Source organism: Gekko japonicus, unplaced genomic scaffold (genome assembly GCF_001447785.1).
Source record: "Gekko japonicus isolate JY-2015 unplaced genomic scaffold, Gekko_japonicus_V1.1 scaffold1755, whole genome shotgun sequence".
Lineage (NCBI taxonomy): Eukaryota > Metazoa > Chordata > Lepidosauria > Squamata > Gekkonidae > Gekko > Gekko japonicus.
Window position 1 is genome coordinate 86,683 of NW_015166474.1, and position 19,436 is coordinate 106,118.

Consider the following 19,436-nt stretch of genomic DNA (forward strand, 5'->3'; position numbering starts at 1 on the left):
ACCCAAAGGAGTCTCAGAGTGACTTACAATCTCCTTTTCCTTCCCCTCCCCACCACAGACACCCTGTGAGGTAGGTGGGGCTGAGAGAGCTCTCCCGAGAACTGCCCTTGAGATAACAGCTCTGACAGAACTTGTGATTGACTCAAGGTCACACCAGCAGCTGCACGTGGAGAAGTGGGGACTCAAACCTGGTTTTTCCAGATTAGAGTCTGCACTCCTAACCACTACAACCAAACTGGCTAGGGTTGTTGAGGGGATGTAGCATTGTGGGATTTTTTTTTAATACAGCCTTGTGTACTTAACTGGAAGTTCTTACCAGAAGCTCTCCCAAAAGTGTCAAAAGGTAGCTCTAGGAATCACTGGAAACTCTATGGTTTTATCATACAATGGGTAGCTCTAGGAATTGCCAGAAGCTCTATGGTGAAACTCTATGGTTTTACCATTGAGTTTTACCACAGAGTTTCTGGCAATTCCTAGAACTACCCTATCTCCTTCCCAGCCAATCATCAACCTACCTTTATTTCCCCCTCACTCTTCAGCTTTCCACCCCCCACACACCTGCAGCCTCTCCCGTAAAACCTGGTCTTAAAGGTGCCACTGGACTGTTTTGGACCGGGGGGGGCTCTGCAACTTACCTGGCTGCTTCTTGCTCTGACTGAGGGCTGCTGGGAGCAGGGGGTGGGGCTTGTTGCATGTGCCCGCCCCCTAGGCTCTTTACTGCCGGAGCTCCGCTCCTGTGCGCTCCTGCAGGAAATGACCCCTGCAAAGGGTAGCTCTAGGAATCACTGGAATCTCTATGGTTTTATCATACAATGGGTAGCTCTAGGAATTGCCAGAAGCTCTATGGTGAAACTCTATGGTTTTACCATAGAGTTTTACCACAGAGTTTCTGGCAATTCCTAGAGCTACCCATTGTAACTTCCAATAAAAACTTTCAGTAAGTAAGCAGGGCTTTAAAAAAAAAATCAGAGGGGATCCCTTACCCCCACTGGGAGCTTGGCAGCCCTATCTTGGGCAAAGGCCTGCTACTCTAGATCCTTCTTTCGGGAACCGAACTTGGGACTTCTTGTATGAAAAATATGCTCTCCCCTTCAGCTACATTCCTCCCACCTGAGCTGCATCTCTGCATACAATCCTCCTATTAAGAGTTTTGCGCGCTAGCAATTTTAATACTCTCAGCTTCCATCCCTGTACATTTGGGTATTTTACTACAAGAACGCTAAGTAAAGACCCACAAAGGGGGATGCTGTGAAAATCTGCCATTTGGTGCTCCCTAAACCAAAATCAAATATCAAGAAATTGACACGGAACTGAACCAGGGGCCTCTTTCAATGTATTTTTATTTGTTACATATTTTTTTATCCTGTTCATTTGCCTAGAAGCGCAGAGTTCTTTAATTCTGTCCTTCATTTCATGCTCATACAACCCTATGAGGTAGGTATGAATGCAGGTGCCTAGTGAGGGAGGCCAAGCTACATGTGCTGCCTGGGGATATCCTGTTATTATAACTAATCCCCAGGCAACAGAGATCAGTTCCTCTGGAGAAAATGGCTACTTTGGAGGGTGGACTCTATGGCATTATATACCAATAGGAAAAAGGCCTGTTGTGGAAATAAATATAACGGCCTCTAGAAAGATGAAGTCCCGAGAGTCGAAGACTGGATTAAAAAGTTACTGTTTTCGGTTGAAATGGACAAGATGACGCGGAAGCTTAATAATATGGAAGCAGAGGACTTCTATAAAGACTGGAAAGACTTTAAAGACTACTTGGAAAAATATTGGGATGTAAGAGACAACTTATTTTGCTTTAATAATTATTGAACATGGAACTTCGATAATATGAAAAGATAGAGATATAACTGTAATAGTTGACTAATAGTTACCTAGTGATTTTGTAATGAAGAAGCGGATGGAGGAGAAAGGTTAAGAAATATGCAGGAGGTCGTAGCACTGTGGGAAGCCATGTAGGGGGGAAAAGGGAGGGGGGTAGGATGTAACGGGTATAAAATGTATAACTAATGTTGGTTGTGATTGATTATATCCTGAATAAAAAATTTGTTTAAAAAGAAAAAGAAAAAACCCTTTGCTGAGAGTGAGGGCCGGATTGTGATTTTGCCACAAAAAAGATATTTTCTTGCTGCCCCCTCAGTGCAAACTTTGTGCTCCCAACCAAATGTCAATAAGGTCAGTAGTTCAGCAGTTCGAGACCCGGGTGCCGCATGATGGAGTGAGCTCCCATCTCTAGTTCCAGCTCCTGCCAACCTAGCAGTTTGAAAGCAAGAAATTGCAAGTAGATAAATAGGTACCACTTCGGTGGGAAGGTAGCAGCGTTCCGTGCGCCTTGACGTTTAGTCATGCCGGCCACATGACCACGGAAATGTCTTCGGACAGCGCTGGCTCTTCGGCTTTGAAACGGAGATGAGCACGGGAGAGTCTTTCTTGAATCCATATAAGCAGCAACTCCCCACTGTTCCTTTGCCTGTATTAGCACTATTCAAGTAGAGATTGTACTTTTATAGGTTCTGGTGCTTTGCAAATTACATGACTATTGTGTGCCTGACCTGTTCATGATAGAGTACAATTAACTTGCTATAGTTGCTAGTTGAAGAGACAGAGTTGCTGTTTAGCTAGGATGAGGCTTTCCTGCATGCCTTTTCATTTTAGTGTCACATCTAGCATTAAGTCTGTTACTGCTGTAGCACCTGCCTGGCCCAGGTGTCACTAGCCCATTTCAGATGTGAAATGGGGTTGTAACACACAATGCATATGAGTGTGCATTGAGTATGCAATGCATGTAAGTACATAAGAACATAAGAGATGCCAATGTTGGATCAGGCCAAAGGCCCATCCAGTCCAGACCCCACCTGAAGGTTGCAAGCCTTAAGTAGGAAGTAGTTATCTTGGAGGAATTCCGTCTCTGGATGGTGACTCAAGTTGGTAGCCATGTTAGGAAGGGGATTACATAAGAACATAAGAGACGCCAATGTTGTCTGGTGGTGGTACGGGAGAGTCTTTCTTGAATCCATATAAGCAGCAACTCCCCACTGTTCCTTTGCCTGTATTAGCACTATTCAAGTAGAGATTGTACTTTTATAGGTTCTGGTGCTTTGCAAATTACATGACTATTGTGTGCCTGACCTGTTCATGATAGAGTACAATTAACTTGCTATAGTTGCTAGTTGAAGAGACAGAGTTGCTTTTTAGCTAGGATGAGGCTTTCCCGCATTCCTTTTCATTTTAGTGTCACATCTAGCATTAAGTCTGTTACTTCTGTAGCACCTGCCTGGCTCACGTGTCACTAGCCCATTTCAGTAACACACAATGCATATGAGCGTGCACAGAGTATGCAATGCATGTGATCCTTCTGCGATCACATGGTTGCCATTTTGTGTGAATTCATGTACCCTGTTGTGGAGACATCCCCCCCCCCCGAGTTTTAAAAGTGTGGTTTTTTCCCTCTTCTGGAAACGGTCTTGTATGTGTTCTTTTGCATGCGTTGGGCCAATTACAGCACAATGGCCCCATGGTTGCCATGAGCGGTGTTCCCTCTAAGCTGAGCACAGCTGAGCTAGCTCACAGATTTTTAGCCTCAGGCTCACACATTTTTGTCTTCGCTCAGGAAGGAGGGCTCAGAGCAAACTAACAGAAACGGTCTTCTATGTGTTCTTTTGCATGCGTTGGGCCAATTACAGCACAATGGCCCCATAGTTGCCATGAGGTCCTGACCTTGATCTGAGAACACAGCCTCCAGATGTATGTTGAAATGCCCAAGGACGATAACTAAAAAGGGAATGGTAGAATCACTTAAAAGGTAAAGGTTCCCTTGCTCGAAAGCCGGTCGAGTCCGACTCTAGGGTTGCGGTACTCATCTCCGTTTCAAAGCCGAAGAGCCAGCGCTGTCCGAAGACGTTTCCGTGGTCATGTGGCCGGCATGACTAAACACCGAGGCGCACGGAACACTGTTACCTTCCCACCAAAGCGGTACCTATTGATCTACTTGCAATTTCTTGCTTTCAAACTGCTAGGTTGGCCTAGATTTTTTAGAGGAAGGATGGAACTAAGATCTGCTAGATAAGTAGCCCAGCAACTGATGCATCTCATGGGGTTTCTTCTTTTCTGAGAGCCAGTTTGATGTAGTGGTTAGGAGCACAGACTCTAATCTGGGAGAGAACTGGGTTTGATTCCCCACTCCTCCACATGCAGTTGCTGGTGTGACCTTGGGACAGTTACAAGTTATTTCAGAGCTGTCCTCTCAAGGGCAGTCATCGAGAGAGCGGTCTCAGCCCCACCTACCTCACAGGGTGTTTGTTGTGGGGAGGGGAACGGAAAGGAGATTTGTAAGCTGCTCTGACACTCCTTCGGGTAATGAAGGGCGCAGTATAAATCCAATCTCTTCTTCTCTTAGCTCTTAGTCCAGGATAAATTCCTCTCTCTCAACCGTCTTCTCACATTTTTTGCCAGCACATCCCCCCCCCTTTTGTCAAAGAAGGACAACTTAACCTGTGCAAAGTACAACTTCCTGTGGTGTCTGGTTCCAAATCATTTTCTGCACAGGCAATCCTGACAACTGATTGCTGCTCAAATCAACTTTGCAACAGCTCTGGATTATGGCAAATTCCCAGTGAGGACACACCTGTACATAACTCGGTCCTCAGCCGTTCTCTTGCCACAAGGAAGCTCGGTATGGTAGCTATCATGCACTCTCTTATATGTACTACCACTTATCACAAAATGTAGGTCACTGTCTTATCGATCTATTTATGGAGTGCATTGCCCGTGCAAAAAAGAAGCGCCGTTTTGCAAGCTCCTTGGAAAACAGAACACATCTGGAAAGGAGCGTGCAAACAGTCACATACGCTGGAGTACCCACACCGCTGTACTAGGCCTGTTCCTGTCGACAGAATTAATGTTTGGTTGCTGCGTTTAAGCAGAACTGCCAGGAAAAGGCCTGGAACCTAAGGACATTTGCATGCCCTGCAGGGGGTTCTGTTACCTCATTCAATCACCTTTTCCAGTGCTGCCGTTTTGCTGACTGGAGGGGCCCTTGCATCCCCCTCTTTGAGCAGGCGTGTTTCTGACTTCCATAATCCTTTGGGAGGTGTACGTATGCTCATAGATCAATGATGGTTCAGCTCACCTTATCCCCCCCCCCACTCGTCCCGCTCCCAACGCCCCGGGGAAGTATCCTGTAGAACAATCAGCCAGAAGAGAAACTCATTTTGAACAGCGCAGCCTTTCAAAGAGATTTCTCCCTCTGCTCCCTTGCAGATCTGAGCTGCGGAATCAAACTGAGGGGGGAATCTCTCCACGTGTGTCATGCCACATCCCCGCCTTTCGGTGGCAGCAGGCGGAGTCGTGAGTTTACCGAGTGCGGACACGTTTTAATCTAAAAAGCGAAAGGATCGTCTCACGCAATCAGTCAACGGTTACCAGAAATGCATAATTCCGGTCAACCTTCCTTTCCATTTCCGTTCGGAATTCTGAAAATTAATTTTGGAATGTTTGGAATTCTGAAAATTAATGTTGGAATGTTCAGAATTCTGAAAATTAATTTTGGAATGTTTGGAATTCTGAAAATTAATTTTGGAACTGGCACACAGGCAGTTTTACTCGTGGCTTTCATTCCATCCTTCATTCTAGGGTTTCCAACTCTAGTTTTGGGAATTCCTGCAGATTTGGGGGTGGAATGTGGGGAGGGCAGGAGATGTGATTCCACGGAGTCCACCCTCTAAAGCAACCACTCTCTGTCATCTGGAGATCAATTTTAATTCTGGGAGAATTACAGTTCTGGGGAATCTGAGGGATATCCAGGTTCTACCTGGAGGCTGGCAACCAATGTTCCCTCTAAGCTGTGGAGTCTTGTGAGCAAAAATTCTACTTTGTGAGCTCCTGGCATTAAAGTTGTGAGCGAGCGATTCGGCTGCTACATAAATCAGTTTGCTCTGGAGCCCTCCTTCCTGAGCTAAGACAAAAATGTGTGAGCTGGAGGCTCAAAAACTGTGAACTAGCTCACACTGACTCAGCTTAGAGGGAACACTGCTGGCAACCCCACTTGATTACCCAATCCAACCCCTATACCATAGCTGTGTGTGCACACAGAGCCAGTGTGGAGTACTGATTAAATTTTTTGACTACAATTTAGGAGACCCACGATCTTGCTAGGTGATTCTCAGTCTAATCTAAAGACAAAGGTTTCCCTTGCTCGAAAGTCAGTCTATTCCGACTCTAGGGGGCGGTGCTCATTTCCATTTCCAAGCCGAAGAGCCAGTGCTGTCCGAAGACATTTCTGTGGTCACGTGGCTAGCATGACTAAATGCCGAGGTGCATGGAATGTTGTTACCTTCCCACCGAAGCGGTACCCATTTATCTACTTGCAATTTCTTGCTCTCGAACTGCATGGTTGCCAGGAGCTGGGGCCAGAGATGGGCGCTCACTTCGTCATGCGGCACTTGGATCACGAACTGCTGCACTACTGACCTTCTGGTCTGCAGTTCAGCGTCTTAACCACTGCCACCACAGCCCCTCAGCCTAACCTACCTCACAAGAAAATAGATTACTTTGGAAGAACAAACTGATACCAGAAGGACAATACTAACATACTAATTGCTTTGGTTAACACTACTAGAAGAAAAGAAGAAGCTTCGATGAGGAAGAAAAATAAAAATGTGGATTCTCTGATTGGATTATAAAAAGTTTAACAGACTAACATATTATTAATACCACTTTTCTTTGTCCCTCTTTATACCCTTCCTTATTTCTAACTTTTAGCGAAATATCTCCCCTTTTTAGAGGAGCTAATAAAGCTTTTTCAAAAAAAAGAAAGAAAATAGATTCAGGTGGGTAGCCGTGTTGGTCTGAAGCAACAGAACAAAGATACCTGAAGTGTGCCTGCGCACAAAAGCTTATACCCAGAATTAAACTTTGTTGGTCTTAAAGGTGCCACTGGACCCACCTCACAAGGTTACTGTGAGGATAAAATGGGGGAAGGGAGAATGATAATGCCTGCAACACAAACTGAGCACGCACATGATTGGACAAACAGGAAAGCATTGCAGTTCCCTTCTGAACTGACGAATGTGCATGATTGCCTGTATGTCTCCATAAAATATATGGGGAAAGATGAGAAAGAATGGAAGGAAATTTGACAAACTGCATACAGGCACCATCAGAGGTCCATCTGTGGCTATTAGCCACAAGGTATAGATAGAGGCTCTGGGGCAAGGGATGCTCTGTCTTCTTGGTGCTTGGGGGGGGTCAACAGTGGGAGGGCTTCTAATGTCCTGGCCCCACTGCTGGACCTCCTGATGGCACCTGGTATTCTGGCCACTGTGTGACACAGAGTGTTGGACTGGATGGGCCTTTGGCCTGATCCAACATTGGTATCTCTTATGTTCTTATGTTCACCAGTCTCTACGAAGTCCAGGAATTAAAAGGGACCAAAGCTACATTCCTGAAGATTATTGCCATTCCACAAACAGGACTCAGTAATCCAGAGCCTCAAAATCTGGACAGAAATTCAGATGGGGAGAATTTTCAAGTGAAGAAGAAGAGGAAGAGGAGGAGGAGGAGGAGATTGGATTTATATCCTGCCCTTCACTACTCAAAGGTGTCTCAGAGTGGCTTACAATCTCCTTTCCCTTCCCCTCCCCACAACAGACACCCTGTGAGGGAGGTGGGCCTGAGAGAGTACTTCAAGGACTGCTCTTGAGAGAACAGCTCTGAAAGAACTTGTCATTGACCCCAGGTCACACCAGCAGCTGCATGTGGAGGAGTGAGGGAATCAAACCTGGTTCTCCCAGATTAGAGTCCACGCTCCTAACCACGACACCAAACTGGCTCTCAAGGGCAGAACAGAAACTAGCACAATTCCATTCCTGCCCACCCAAGGGCTGTTGCCAAAAGAAAACAGTTCTGCATTGAGTCCCTCCTCTGCTAGGTGAACTTATTTTATATGCTGGGTCACTGCTATTCATGTTTCCCATGTTGTTTCACGTGATTCAGGCTGCAGAGCTGGGGATGAGACATGCACGAATTGACATCTGGATTCAAGGTCAGAGGTGGTACACGTTATTTGGGGAGGCAGAATATGATACATTATTTTGACTCGCAGCTTCGCCCGATTTCCCCTGCAGTTTCGTGATCCTGTTTTTTGAGGATCAGGAAACTGCGGAGGAAATCGGGCGAAGCCGCAGGTCAAAATGCAGCCCCGCGGCTTCGGGTGTGAAATTGACCAAGAGTATCGGGGCAAACGGCGGCGCCACATCGCGGCAGCTCTAGTGCGGAATCAGCCATATACTGATTTCAGCACATCTGTCAAAGGCAAAAGGCAAAGGAAAAAAGAGATTTTTTTAAAAAAAACCATCTTTCCCCCCTTGGAAATGCTAATAACAGCCCACTGAGCACGGTTTCGATTAGCAAAACCATGCGAGGGTTAAAGGGTTAAATCACTTCCCTGGGAGCCAGAATTTAAATTGAAGCTGGACACATTTGCAGAATTTGCTTTTTTTACAGAGGGACGGAGACCCGTGATGGGTTTGTGTCCGACATCTATTCGCGGTCACAACTGGAGAGTCTGGCGCTGTTTTTTGAGGATCAGGAAACTGCGGAGGAAATCGGGCGAAGCCGCGGGTCAAATGCAGCCCCGCAGCTTTGGGTGTGAAATTGACCAAGAGTATCTGGGCAAACGGCGGTGCCACATCGAGGTAGCTCTAGTGCGGAATCGGCCATATACTGATTTCAGGACATCTGTCAAAGGCAAAAGGCAAAGGAAAAAAGAGATTGTTTTAAAAAAGCCATCTTTCCCCCCTTGGAAATGCTAATAACAGCCCACTGAGCACGGTTTCGATTAGCAAAACCATGCGAGGGTTAAAGGGTTAAATCACTTCCCTGGGAGCCAGAATTTAAATTGAAGCTGGACACATTTGCAGAATTTGCTTTTTTTACAGAGGGACGGAGACCCGTGATGGGTTTGTGTCCGACATCTATTCGCGGTCACAACTGGAGAGTCTGGCGGAATTAAAAGTTAGAAGACAAATGCAAATTTTTTTCTGAGCAAACAGACGCTCCGGCAATGTCCTATTAACTACGGTGACACGGTAATCCTAAGTGGAGTTCCTCTGAGCCCAGAGTTCCTTAGATCGTAGTTACTCTAAGACTTCAGTGGACTTCGAAGGGGGTAACTCTGCTTCGAATTGTACTGTTAGTCTTGCTGTGGTTTTGTGTGAAGCGCAATCTTGGATATCTGGGCTTCATAGCAGAGTCGGCCCTGGCAAGTATTTGAAAGGGTGACCTCCAAGGAATACCAGGGGTGTCCAAGGAATACCAGGGTCGTGATGCATAGCTAGGCAATGGCAAACCACCTCTGAGACATCTCTTGCCTCAAAAACAAGTCTAGCTCGCCACCTAGTGGTGCTTAACTCTAAAAGGGCTAGAACTTCTGGCTGCCAGACAATCTTCGGATATCCTGGCTACACTACACACACTGCCATACAACATCTGTACTCAGTAGAAAAGCTATGTTCTAGTCCAGTAGCACCACAGGGATCAACAAGATCTTCAAGGTATAAGCTCTTGAGAGTCAGAGCTCCCTTCAGAGCCAGTTTGGTGTAGTGGTTAGGAGCGCGGACTCTAATCTGGGAGAACCAGGTTTGATTCCCCACTCCTCCACGTGCAGCTGCTGGTGTGACCTTGGGTCAGCGACAAGTTCTTTCAGAGCTGTTCTCTCAAGGGCAGTTCTCGAAAGAGCTCTCTCAGCCCCACTTACCTCACAGGGCATCTGTTGCGGGGAGGGGAAGGGAAAGGAGATTGTAAGCTGCTCTGAGACTCTGAGTGAAGGGCGTGGTATAAATCCAATCTCCTCCTCCTCCTTCACCTCCTCCACGTCATCGTCTTCTTCTTCTTCTTCTTCTTCATCATCATCATCATCATCACCATCATCATCATCATCATCACCATCAGTGCCCTGAGTCTCAAATGCTCATACTCCCCAGATACTGTTGGGTCTCCAAGGTGCTGCTGGACTTCTACTGCAGAACAACACGGCGACCCTCCGAAACTATCTTTACTCAGCGGTGCTCTTGCCGCAATGCAAGCTGGGATACTTTCCAGATCTCTTTGGAGGAGGTGTGTGTTTGGTGTGGGGGGGGGGGGGGGAGGAGTGAAGGCCATGAAACCAGTATTGGTCGAGGCAAACAAGAATTTAAATAGGGTGTGCGTGCACACGAAAGCTGATACCCAGAATTACACTTTGTTGGCCTTGAGGGTGCCACCGGACTCAAACTTTGTTCTGAGGGTTTTCATGGTCGCCTGCCAGCCAACTCGTGGTCTCACAAAACCAGTGTTCTGTCCAAACTGAGCTATCGTGCAGGCAGTTCATTGGTTCCTAAGCGGTTAGGGTTGCCAGGTCCCCCTGATCACTGGCCGGGAGACGCGGGTGGGGGGGAGAAGAAGAAGAAGAGAAGAGATTGGATTTATACCCTGCCCTTCACTACCTGAAGGAGTCTCAGAGCGGCTTAGAATCTCCTTTCCCTTCCCCTCCCCACCACAGACACCCTGTGAGCAGTGCTCATTCTAAGATGAGTTAGTGTGAGCTAGCTCACAGTTTTTTAGCCTCCGGCTCACAGATTTTTGTCTTAGCTCAGGGAGGATGGCTCCAGAGCAAACTAATGTATGCAGTAGCCAAATCACTTGCTCAGAACTTTAATGCCAGTAGCTCACAAAGTAGAATTTTTGCTCATAAGACTCCACAGCTTAGGGGGAACATTGCCTGTGAGGGAGGTAGGGCTGAGAGAGCTCTTGACAGAAATGGCTCTTTTTCAAGGACAGCTCTTATCAGAGCTACGGCTTGCCCAAGGTCATCCAGCCAGGTGCGAGTGGAGGAGGGGGGGAATCAAACCCGGTTCTCCCAGATTAGAGTCCGCGCATTTAACCACGACACCAAACTGGTAGGGTTGCCAGCTCCAGTTCGGGAAACTCTTGGAGATTTGGGGTGGATCCTGGGAAGGGCAGGGACATCTTTGGGGTGCAGCGCCACAGAGTCCACCCTCCAAAGCATCCATTTTCTCAAGGGGAACTGATCTCTGTGGTCTGGAGATGAGCTGTAATTCCAGAAGACCCCCAGGCCCCACCTGGAGGCTGGCATCCCTAGTGATTAGACGGAGAATGCACAGGCAGGGCAAGGGTCTAAGCAGTGAACTTCTGCTCCTTCTACACATAATATGTCTCCATACCTCTATATATGTATGGATTCATGTGTAGAGCCAGTTTGGTGTAGTGGTTAAATGTGCGGACTCTAATCTGGGAGAACCCGGTTTGATTCCCCACTCCTCCACTTGCACCTGGCTGGATGACCTTGGGCAAGCCATAGCTCTAACAAGAGCTGTCCTTGAAAAAGAGCAGTTTCTGTCAGAGCTCTCTCAGCCCCACCCACCTCACAGGGTGTCTGTTGCGGGAAGGGGAAGGGAAAGGAGTTTGTAAGCCGCTCTGAGACTCCCTTGGGTAGTGAAGGGCGGGGTATAAATCTAATCTCTTCTTCTTTTACCTCCCAGGGTGTCTGTTGTGGGGAGGGGAAGGGGAAGAAGTCTGTAAGCCTCCTTTGGGTAGTGAAGGGTGGGGTATGAATCCAATCTCTTCTTCTTCTTCTGTCACAGCTGTTCTCTCAAGAGCAGTTTCTGTCAGAGCTCTCTCAGCCCCACCTACTTCACAGGGTGTCTGTTGTGGGGAGGGGAGGAAAAGGAGTTTGTAAGCCGCTCTGAGACTCCTTTGGGTAGTGAAGGGCGGGGTATAAATCCAATCTCTTCTCCTTCTCTTCATGCCCCTTAAACTAACAGTAGGTGAAAACACCATTTCCCATTGCAAGATGCTTGCCAGACCCATCGACCACAGCCGCCTGACCCGAGCGAGTCAAGAAAATATGCCACCGGGAAAGACCTTGAATCACTCATTCTATCGCTGTCAATCAACCCATCCCTTTTCTGATACGCAACCCTCACTTATCGTCTGAAGTGACTCAGCTGCCCCTGCGACTCCTCTGATGCTGCGTTTCAGCCCCGAGATGCACTCGGTGGGCCTCTGACTCGCTCTTGACATTTTACGGTCGACAGGGGTCATTTAGTAGAAAAAGAGGTGCAGGAGCTCATTAGCATAACTCATTAGCATAACTAATTTGCATGTGCCACACCCCCTGACATCACCGGAAGTGAGTCAGAAGGCAACACCCACCACTCAGGCTCCACTGGACGGTTTTGGATTGCTAGCTATTGGGGGCGGGGGGAGAAAGTGCAGATCTGTCTTCACAGAGGAGGGAGAGCTTGTACCTGAATAAAACTTGGTCTTAAAGGTGCCACTGGACTGTTTGGCACCGGGGGAGCTCTGCAACTTATCTGGCTGCTTCTTGCTCTGACTGGCTGCTGGGAACAGGGGGTGGGGCTTGTTGCAAGTGCCCGCCCCCTGGGCTCTTTACTGCCGGAGCTCCGCTCCTGCAGGAAATGACCCCTGACGGTCGGGGGAAAGAAGTCAGAGGAGGGACTCATCCTTACGTTCGGGGAAGCAGTCCTCAGGCTCCATCATCTCTTCTGCCAGTTCCGGCATCTGTTCCAGGAGGTCTGACGGGATTGCTAAATCCACCGTGCTTCCTTCTGAAAGGCTGGTCTCTTCAAACTTCTGGGTGCAGGGGGGGGGGAGACACAGGAGCAAACGGGTGAGAAGGGAAGAAGAAGGGAAGAAAGATGAATCAGTCCTCTTATGAAACAAAAGCAAGCCAACAGTGATTCAGATGGTAGAGAAGACGGGGCGGTGGTGAGTTCCCCCCCCCCCATGCATCTCACTTAATATCCAGCCACTGTTCAAAAGCGATAGAGGAGCATGCTAGGAATGAAAAGAATGCACCGATAAGGCAAGAAGGGTTGCCAACAAGCCTGGGGAATGATGTCCTGTCCCTTTTATAGAGGCCCCCACTCCTGCCAACCTAGCAGTTCGAAAGCAAGAAATTGCTAGTAGATAAATAGGGACCACTTCGGTGGGAAGGGAACAGCGTTCTGTGTGCCTCGGCATCTAGTCATGCCAGCCACATGACCACGGAAACATCTTCGGACAGCGCTGGCTCTTCAGCTTGGAAATGAGCACCGCCCCCTAGAGTCAGATTCGACCGGCTTTCGAGCAAGGGAAAACTTTACCTTTACTGGTTTGTGGAAATGGGCAAGGAAAGCTTTTCAGGTAATAACATCACCTGGTAAATAACATCGCATTGAGCCTCTATTAAAGACACAGGCCCAGATGGCCCAGGATGGCCCGATACGGTCAGATCTTGGAAGCTTAGCAGGGTCAGCCTTAGAATCACAGAATCACAGAGTTGGAAGGGACCTCCAGGGTCATCTAGTCCAACCCCCTGTACAATGCAAGAAATTCACCACTGCCTCCGCCCCACAACCCCAGTGAGCCCTGCTCCATGCCCAAAAGATGGCAAAAAATCTCTCCAGGATACCTGGAATTCACTGCCACAGGAAGTGGTGGCGGCTACAAGCATGGACGGCTCCAAAAGGGAATTAGATAAGCATATGGAGCAGAGGTCCATCAGTGGCTATTAGCCACAAGGTATAGATAGGGTCTCTGGGGCAAGTGATGCTCTGTCTTCTTGGTGCTTGGGGGGGGGGTCAACAGTGGAGGGCCTCTAATGTCCTGGCCCCACTGGTGGACCTCCTGATGGCACCTGGTATTTTTGGCCACTGTGTGACACAGAGTGTTGGACTGGATGGGCCTTTGGCCTGATCCAGCATTGGCTTCTCTGATGTTCTTATGTTCTGGCCAAACTGGCATGGAGAAAAACTGCTTCCCGACCCCAAAGTTGCGATCGACATTTCCCTGTGAGTGTACTTCCTTAGCACTTGGATGGGAGACCACCAAGGAAGTCCAGGGCTGCTCTGCGGAAAGGGCAAACCACCTCTGGTCTTCTCTGGCCTTGACACCCCATTAGCATAATAGACCACACCCAACAGCCGAAACTCATTAGCATATTAGGCCCCACCCCCGACAACACAGCTCATTAGCATACTAGGCCACACCCCCATGTTACCAGAAGTGTTGTCATCCAGCCACACCCACCTTTCCCTTCTTATTCTGTTTACCGCGTTTGTTGTCAAAACCCAGGGCTTTTTTTGTAGCAGGAACTCCTTTGCATGTTAGGCCACACACCCCTAACGTAGCCAATCCTAATTAGTTTCTGCTGTTGGGTGTGGCCTATTATGCTAATGAGTTCCTGCTGGGTGTGGCCAACTCGGGAGCCAGCCGGAACTCCGTTTCTGTGCGTTCCTGCCCAAAAATAGCCCTGGAATCGCCATAAATCAGCTGCAATTTGATGGCCCTTTCCACCTCCAAAGAGACAGAACCTGTCGTCCCCAGCCAGTTGGCAACCGTCCAGGCAACAACCTGTAATGAGCTGGGGGACGCTTCTCCATAGTAATGGGCCGGCTCTGCCCCAAATCCACACCAGAAATCAGTTTAGGTGGCTGGACGTCCTCCAGACTTTGAGCCACATAATCCAGGGTGGGTATGAGACCTTTACCAGGGAGCCCCCGTGCAGGCCCACCCCTCTGTTCCATCCCTTACCTGCATATGGCGGCGGAGAAGGCTCACGTAGGGAGACCAGGTAAGGCCCTCATTAGGCCGGGATGTGCTGCAGCACCCAGAGTTGCTGACAGCAGTGGGTGATGTCGCTCCGATGGATCTGGATGCTACCATGCATATTTATGAGCATGGGCCACAGGCAAGTTTGGGAAAGGGTTGCAGTGCCAAAGAGGGTTTGGTGAGCATATGTGTGACAAGAAGGGTCCTTTCCACACTTGGATCTCATCCCCGGTTGTATCAGAGTTCCACTCGCGACACCATACCTTGCATTTATTCCTGGTTGTTACAACATCCATTTATCCCGGGACAAGTGTGGGCAAAACTGGGGTGACCTCAATGTAATGTGGAAAATAAGAACATCAGGAGGTCCAGCAGTGGGGCCAGGACACTAGAAGCCCTCCCACTGTTGCGCCCCCCCCCCAGGCACCAAGAATACAGAGCATCACTTGCCCCAGACCGAGAGTTCCTATCTATACCTTGTGGCCAATAGCCACTGATGGACCTCTGCTCCATATGCTTATCCGATTCCCTCTTGAAGCCGTCCATGCTTGTAGCTGCCACCACCTCCTGTGGCAGTGAATTATATGTGTTAAAACATAACCCGAGATCATTGCAGGGGTGAACTTGAGTGTCGTGTAGAATTAAGTCCGGGGACAGGGTTGAACCAGGATTTAAGGTCTAGTGTGGAATCACACACAGTCTGCATCAGGCTGGTCTGGAGGCATCTGGGCCTGATCCTAATTGGATCCATGGTGGTTGGACTCATGATATCCAGTGGCCAAACCCACTTTTTTTTGGAAGGGGGTGGATCCCATTCCGACACTGCTTTCAAGGGTGTAGACTTTCCAATTTCCCGGAGGGGGGGGGCTGGGGCTGGGCCAGAGGCATTGCTGTGCTAGGAGCAAGGGTGGCTCCCGGGGGAGGCTGAGCACCTTCCTGAAAATTTCGGCGGGGGCTGAAGCCCCGCTGCCCCCACGAAGATTACGCCTCAGTATCAGGAACGGAAGTGACTTCTAAGATGTGGGCAGAGGACAGGTTTCTTAATGTTATAACGAGGTGCACAACAGGACTGGGTTGGGAACTGAGGCTCAAACTAGATGTTTTGTGTCGTATGAGCTGGGTCAGGATTTCCCCGGTCCACCTTTGATCTTTCCACAGTCAAATGTGAGGTTAGGGAACGAACGTTCCTATGGTCCCTGCCACACGGGGGGAAAGGAACGGGTGAAAGTGCGGCTTTATAAAGCCACACCAAAAGAAACACGTGGCGGCGGGATCACATTGATCCCCCCCCGGCACGATCAGATGCTGGGGAAAGCGACAGTGGGGAACGGGAGACTGCCGAACTGCGCATGTCTGAGCATGCGCAGTTCAGCCAGGAGCCGGGGATGCGCCGGCAGAAGGACGCGCCGGCGATCCCACGGCCGGCCTTGATGCGGCCGTGCTGGAAGAACCACCTTGGTAGGTGGTGTATTTTTGTTGCGCCTTTTCGGGGGTTGGGACAGATCGGGGACGGGTGCGCACCGCTTCCCAGATGTTGCGGTGAGATTGCGCCCGTTTGCTGCGCCCCCAATCCGTCCCTCTCCCGGGCCAAACCTTTACGTGTGACCGGGGCCTTGGTGTGTACTACTGTGTTCTTATGTGTGTAGTGACCCGATTGTGTTCAGGACCACAATGTGGGGGAAGGAGGGGCTTCTGCCTTCCCTTCTCCCCAAAAATTCCCCCAAGGCGAAACATCTAGTTTGGACCTCAGATCGATTTCTCACTAAGGCCAAAAACCTGTGACTGTCTGGCACTTCAGATCTGGAGTGAGGGGAGTGTCACATGACTGAATCTTCCCGGGGAAAGAAATCCTTCCACATAGAAAACCAGCACGTCAGGTAGGCTCAAACCCGCCGTCTTGTTTTCTATACACAGGTATTCCCAAGAATGATTTATGTTGATTCCGATTCCATATTAAAGGGCACATAGTCACAGAACAACAGAATACGATGACAAGGAGAAGACCGGTGAAATGGGGAAGGAAAGAAATAGTGACACAGTCTGTTTAAACAGCTTAACAAAGCGCTCTTGTGAAAATTACAAGCATTCATTATGTTACAATGACATCTCTCCATCGGTATTTTGCACCTGATGGGTGATGAAGAGTTGCTGAATGACACGGAACGGGGTGTGAGTCTCCACCCCGGGTATGGACCAAATGCAGACTCAGTGCCTGGACAGGAACTTGGCCACTGTCGGCACATTCCATGGTGTGCTTTCAGTTCATTCAAGGTTGCAACAGAGCCCGACAACCTTGACCTGCATTTGCCATGATCGGAGAGCGTATACTAGAGTGCGTCCTAGAATCCTATGCAACAACAGGGATTCTGCGGCAAGTGTGCAAGGGGAATCCTTAGCAGACACACAGCAATGTATAAAAGTTCCTAAGGGAGAGCCATCATCCCGTACGAAAAGCGCGACACGAAACTTCGCTTTGGGTCGAAACATCTCGGTCCCGGCCTTTGATCGTCTCCATGAGCACCGGAGCGGTTGATGCTTTCATTTCTGCCATTCCATGAACCAAAAGTCCCAGCCCCGCAGCGCCAACTTGGAATCTCAAAACGGCCTCAATTTGGACACGGCCGCTCCGACTCAGCAGAATATGAAAATACCGAAGACTTCTGCATTTTGCTAATTGCAGCCTCCTGCTGGTCTCCCCTCCCCGCCCCAGAGAGTTCCAAGGGATCCATCAGACAAGATAACAGAGAGAAAACACCACCTTTAAGACGATAAGATTAAGGACACAAATAGCTGCTCGCTGGAGATTTCCAAGCACAAAGTGTTTAACCTGCCCCCAAACCCTTCCTGATGAAGATGAACATGTCTAAGCAGCTGATGATTTGCCTGCTACAGACTTCTTGAGAACAGACACGGTGAGAATGATGGAGGCCTTTCCAGGAACTGAGGATGTGTTTCGTGGCTGGACTATGGAGGCGTCGATGATGGATCCTACTAGAAAGGATTCTAGCAACCTAGCCCACAAACCCAGTTGGAACCGAAGCCCTGTTGGCTTCTACATAAAGGTAAAGGTAAAGGTTCCCTTGCTCGAAAGCCAGTCGAATCCGACTCTAGGATTGCGGTGCTCATCTCCGTTTCAAAGCCGAAGAGCCAGCGCTGTCTGAAGACGTTTCCGTGGTCATGTGGCCGGCATGACTAAACACCAAGGCGCATGGAACGCTGTTCCCTTCCCACCGAAGTGGTACCTATTTATCTACTTGCAATTTCTTGCTTTCGAACTGCTAGGTTGGCAGGAGCTGGAACTAGAGATGGGAGCTCACTCCATCATGCAGCACCCGGGTCTCGAACTGCTGAACTACTGACCTTCCACAGCCTGCAGTTCAGCGTCTTAACCACTTGAGCCACCGCAACTCCATGGTCCAGCATCTACTGCCCCACATTTAGCTGAGGCTCCGTTTTCCTTTGCTGCTTCTCTAAAAAACCCTAGACCCTACCAGGGTTAATGATGATGAGCCAGCGCTGTCCGAAGACGTTTCCGTGGTCATGTGGCCGGCATGAGTAAACACCAAGGCGCACGGAACACTGTTACCTTCCCACCGAAGTCGTACCTATTTATCTACTTGCAATTCCTTGCTTTCGAACTGCTAGGTTGGCAGGAGCTGGAACTAGAGATGGGAGCTCACTCCATCATGCAGCACCCGGGTCTCGAACTGCTGAACTACTAACCTTCCACAGCCTGCAGTTCAGCATCTTAACCACTTAAGCTACCGCAGCTCCTTGGCTTCTAAGAGACTGATTAATCTCCAGTAACATGTTCCAGATGTCTTTGAATGAGCATGTCCGCTCCTTCCCCTTGAACTTAGTCATTAGCCCGGACTGAAGATGGACCGTCTGAATGGTCAGTGGAACCATTGTTTTTTGGTTTAGTGGTTTGGTGTAGTGGTTAAGTGCGTGGACTCTAATCCGGGAGAACCGGGTTTGATTCCCCACTCCTCCGCTCGCAGCTGCTGGATGACCTTGGGAAAGCCATAGTTCTGTCGGGGCTGTTCTTGAAAGGGTAGTTCTGGAAAGAGCTCTCTCAGTCCCCACCTACCTCACAGGGTGTCTGTTGTGGGGAGGGGAAGGGAAAGGAGTTTGTAAGCCGCTCTGAGACTCCAAGTGAAGGGCAGGGTATAAATCCAATCTCCTCCTCCTCCTCCTCTTCTTCTTCTTTGAGGGGGGCACCAGGAGACTTTTTTTTTGGGGGGGGACCTCTGTAGCTGCCAGTATGTACCACCCACATGCCACCCTCAATAACTCTATGCAGTGGGGAGAATGGGTGGGGGAGCAATTGAAGCAAAAACAGAGGTGCATGCAGATTGGTGGCAGGGGAGGTGCGTGCATGGGGGGTCAGCGGCTGTGGGCCCCACCAGAAGCCATGGGGCCTGGTAGCTGCCCCACCTTAGGGTACGCCGTCGCTGTCCCAGTCCAGAGAGAACTTTGCACACCCTGGCTTAGATCCCTCTAGCATCCTCCTTTAAATACTTAACAGAAGTGGCACGGGCATCTAATTCGGATCGGGGGTCTGAGGGGTGGGGCAAGGAAAGAAACGGTATTTCTTCCCAGGGCTGTAGCCAGGATTTTTCATTTTGTGGGGCAATTTATTTTTCTTGTGGGGGCACCCATTATGTTTATACTTAAAAACAGGGCTCTTTTTGTAGAAAAAGCCCAGCAGGAACTCATTAGCATAATAGGCCACACCCAACAGCAGGAACTCATTAGCATATTGGGCCACACCCATGACAGCACAGCTCATTAGCACATTAGGCCGCACCCCCATG

At 49.1% G+C, this 19,436-nt stretch overlaps 1 protein-coding gene across 1 annotated transcript in view; it reads right to left on the reverse strand.

Moving 5' to 3' along the window:
- Window positions 1-19,436, reverse strand: part of LOC107111187 (sodium channel protein type 5 subunit alpha-like) — a gene marked incomplete at both ends in the record, with an annotated part of 379,380 nt that overhangs the window by 85,590 nt on the left and 274,354 nt on the right. Inside the window, one exon of the mRNA XM_015412116.1 lies at window positions 12,537-12,660. Within this exon, the coding sequence (XP_015267602.1) occupies window positions 12,537-12,660 (124 nt within the window). The remainder of the gene's footprint in view (window positions 1-12,536; window positions 12,661-19,436) is intronic.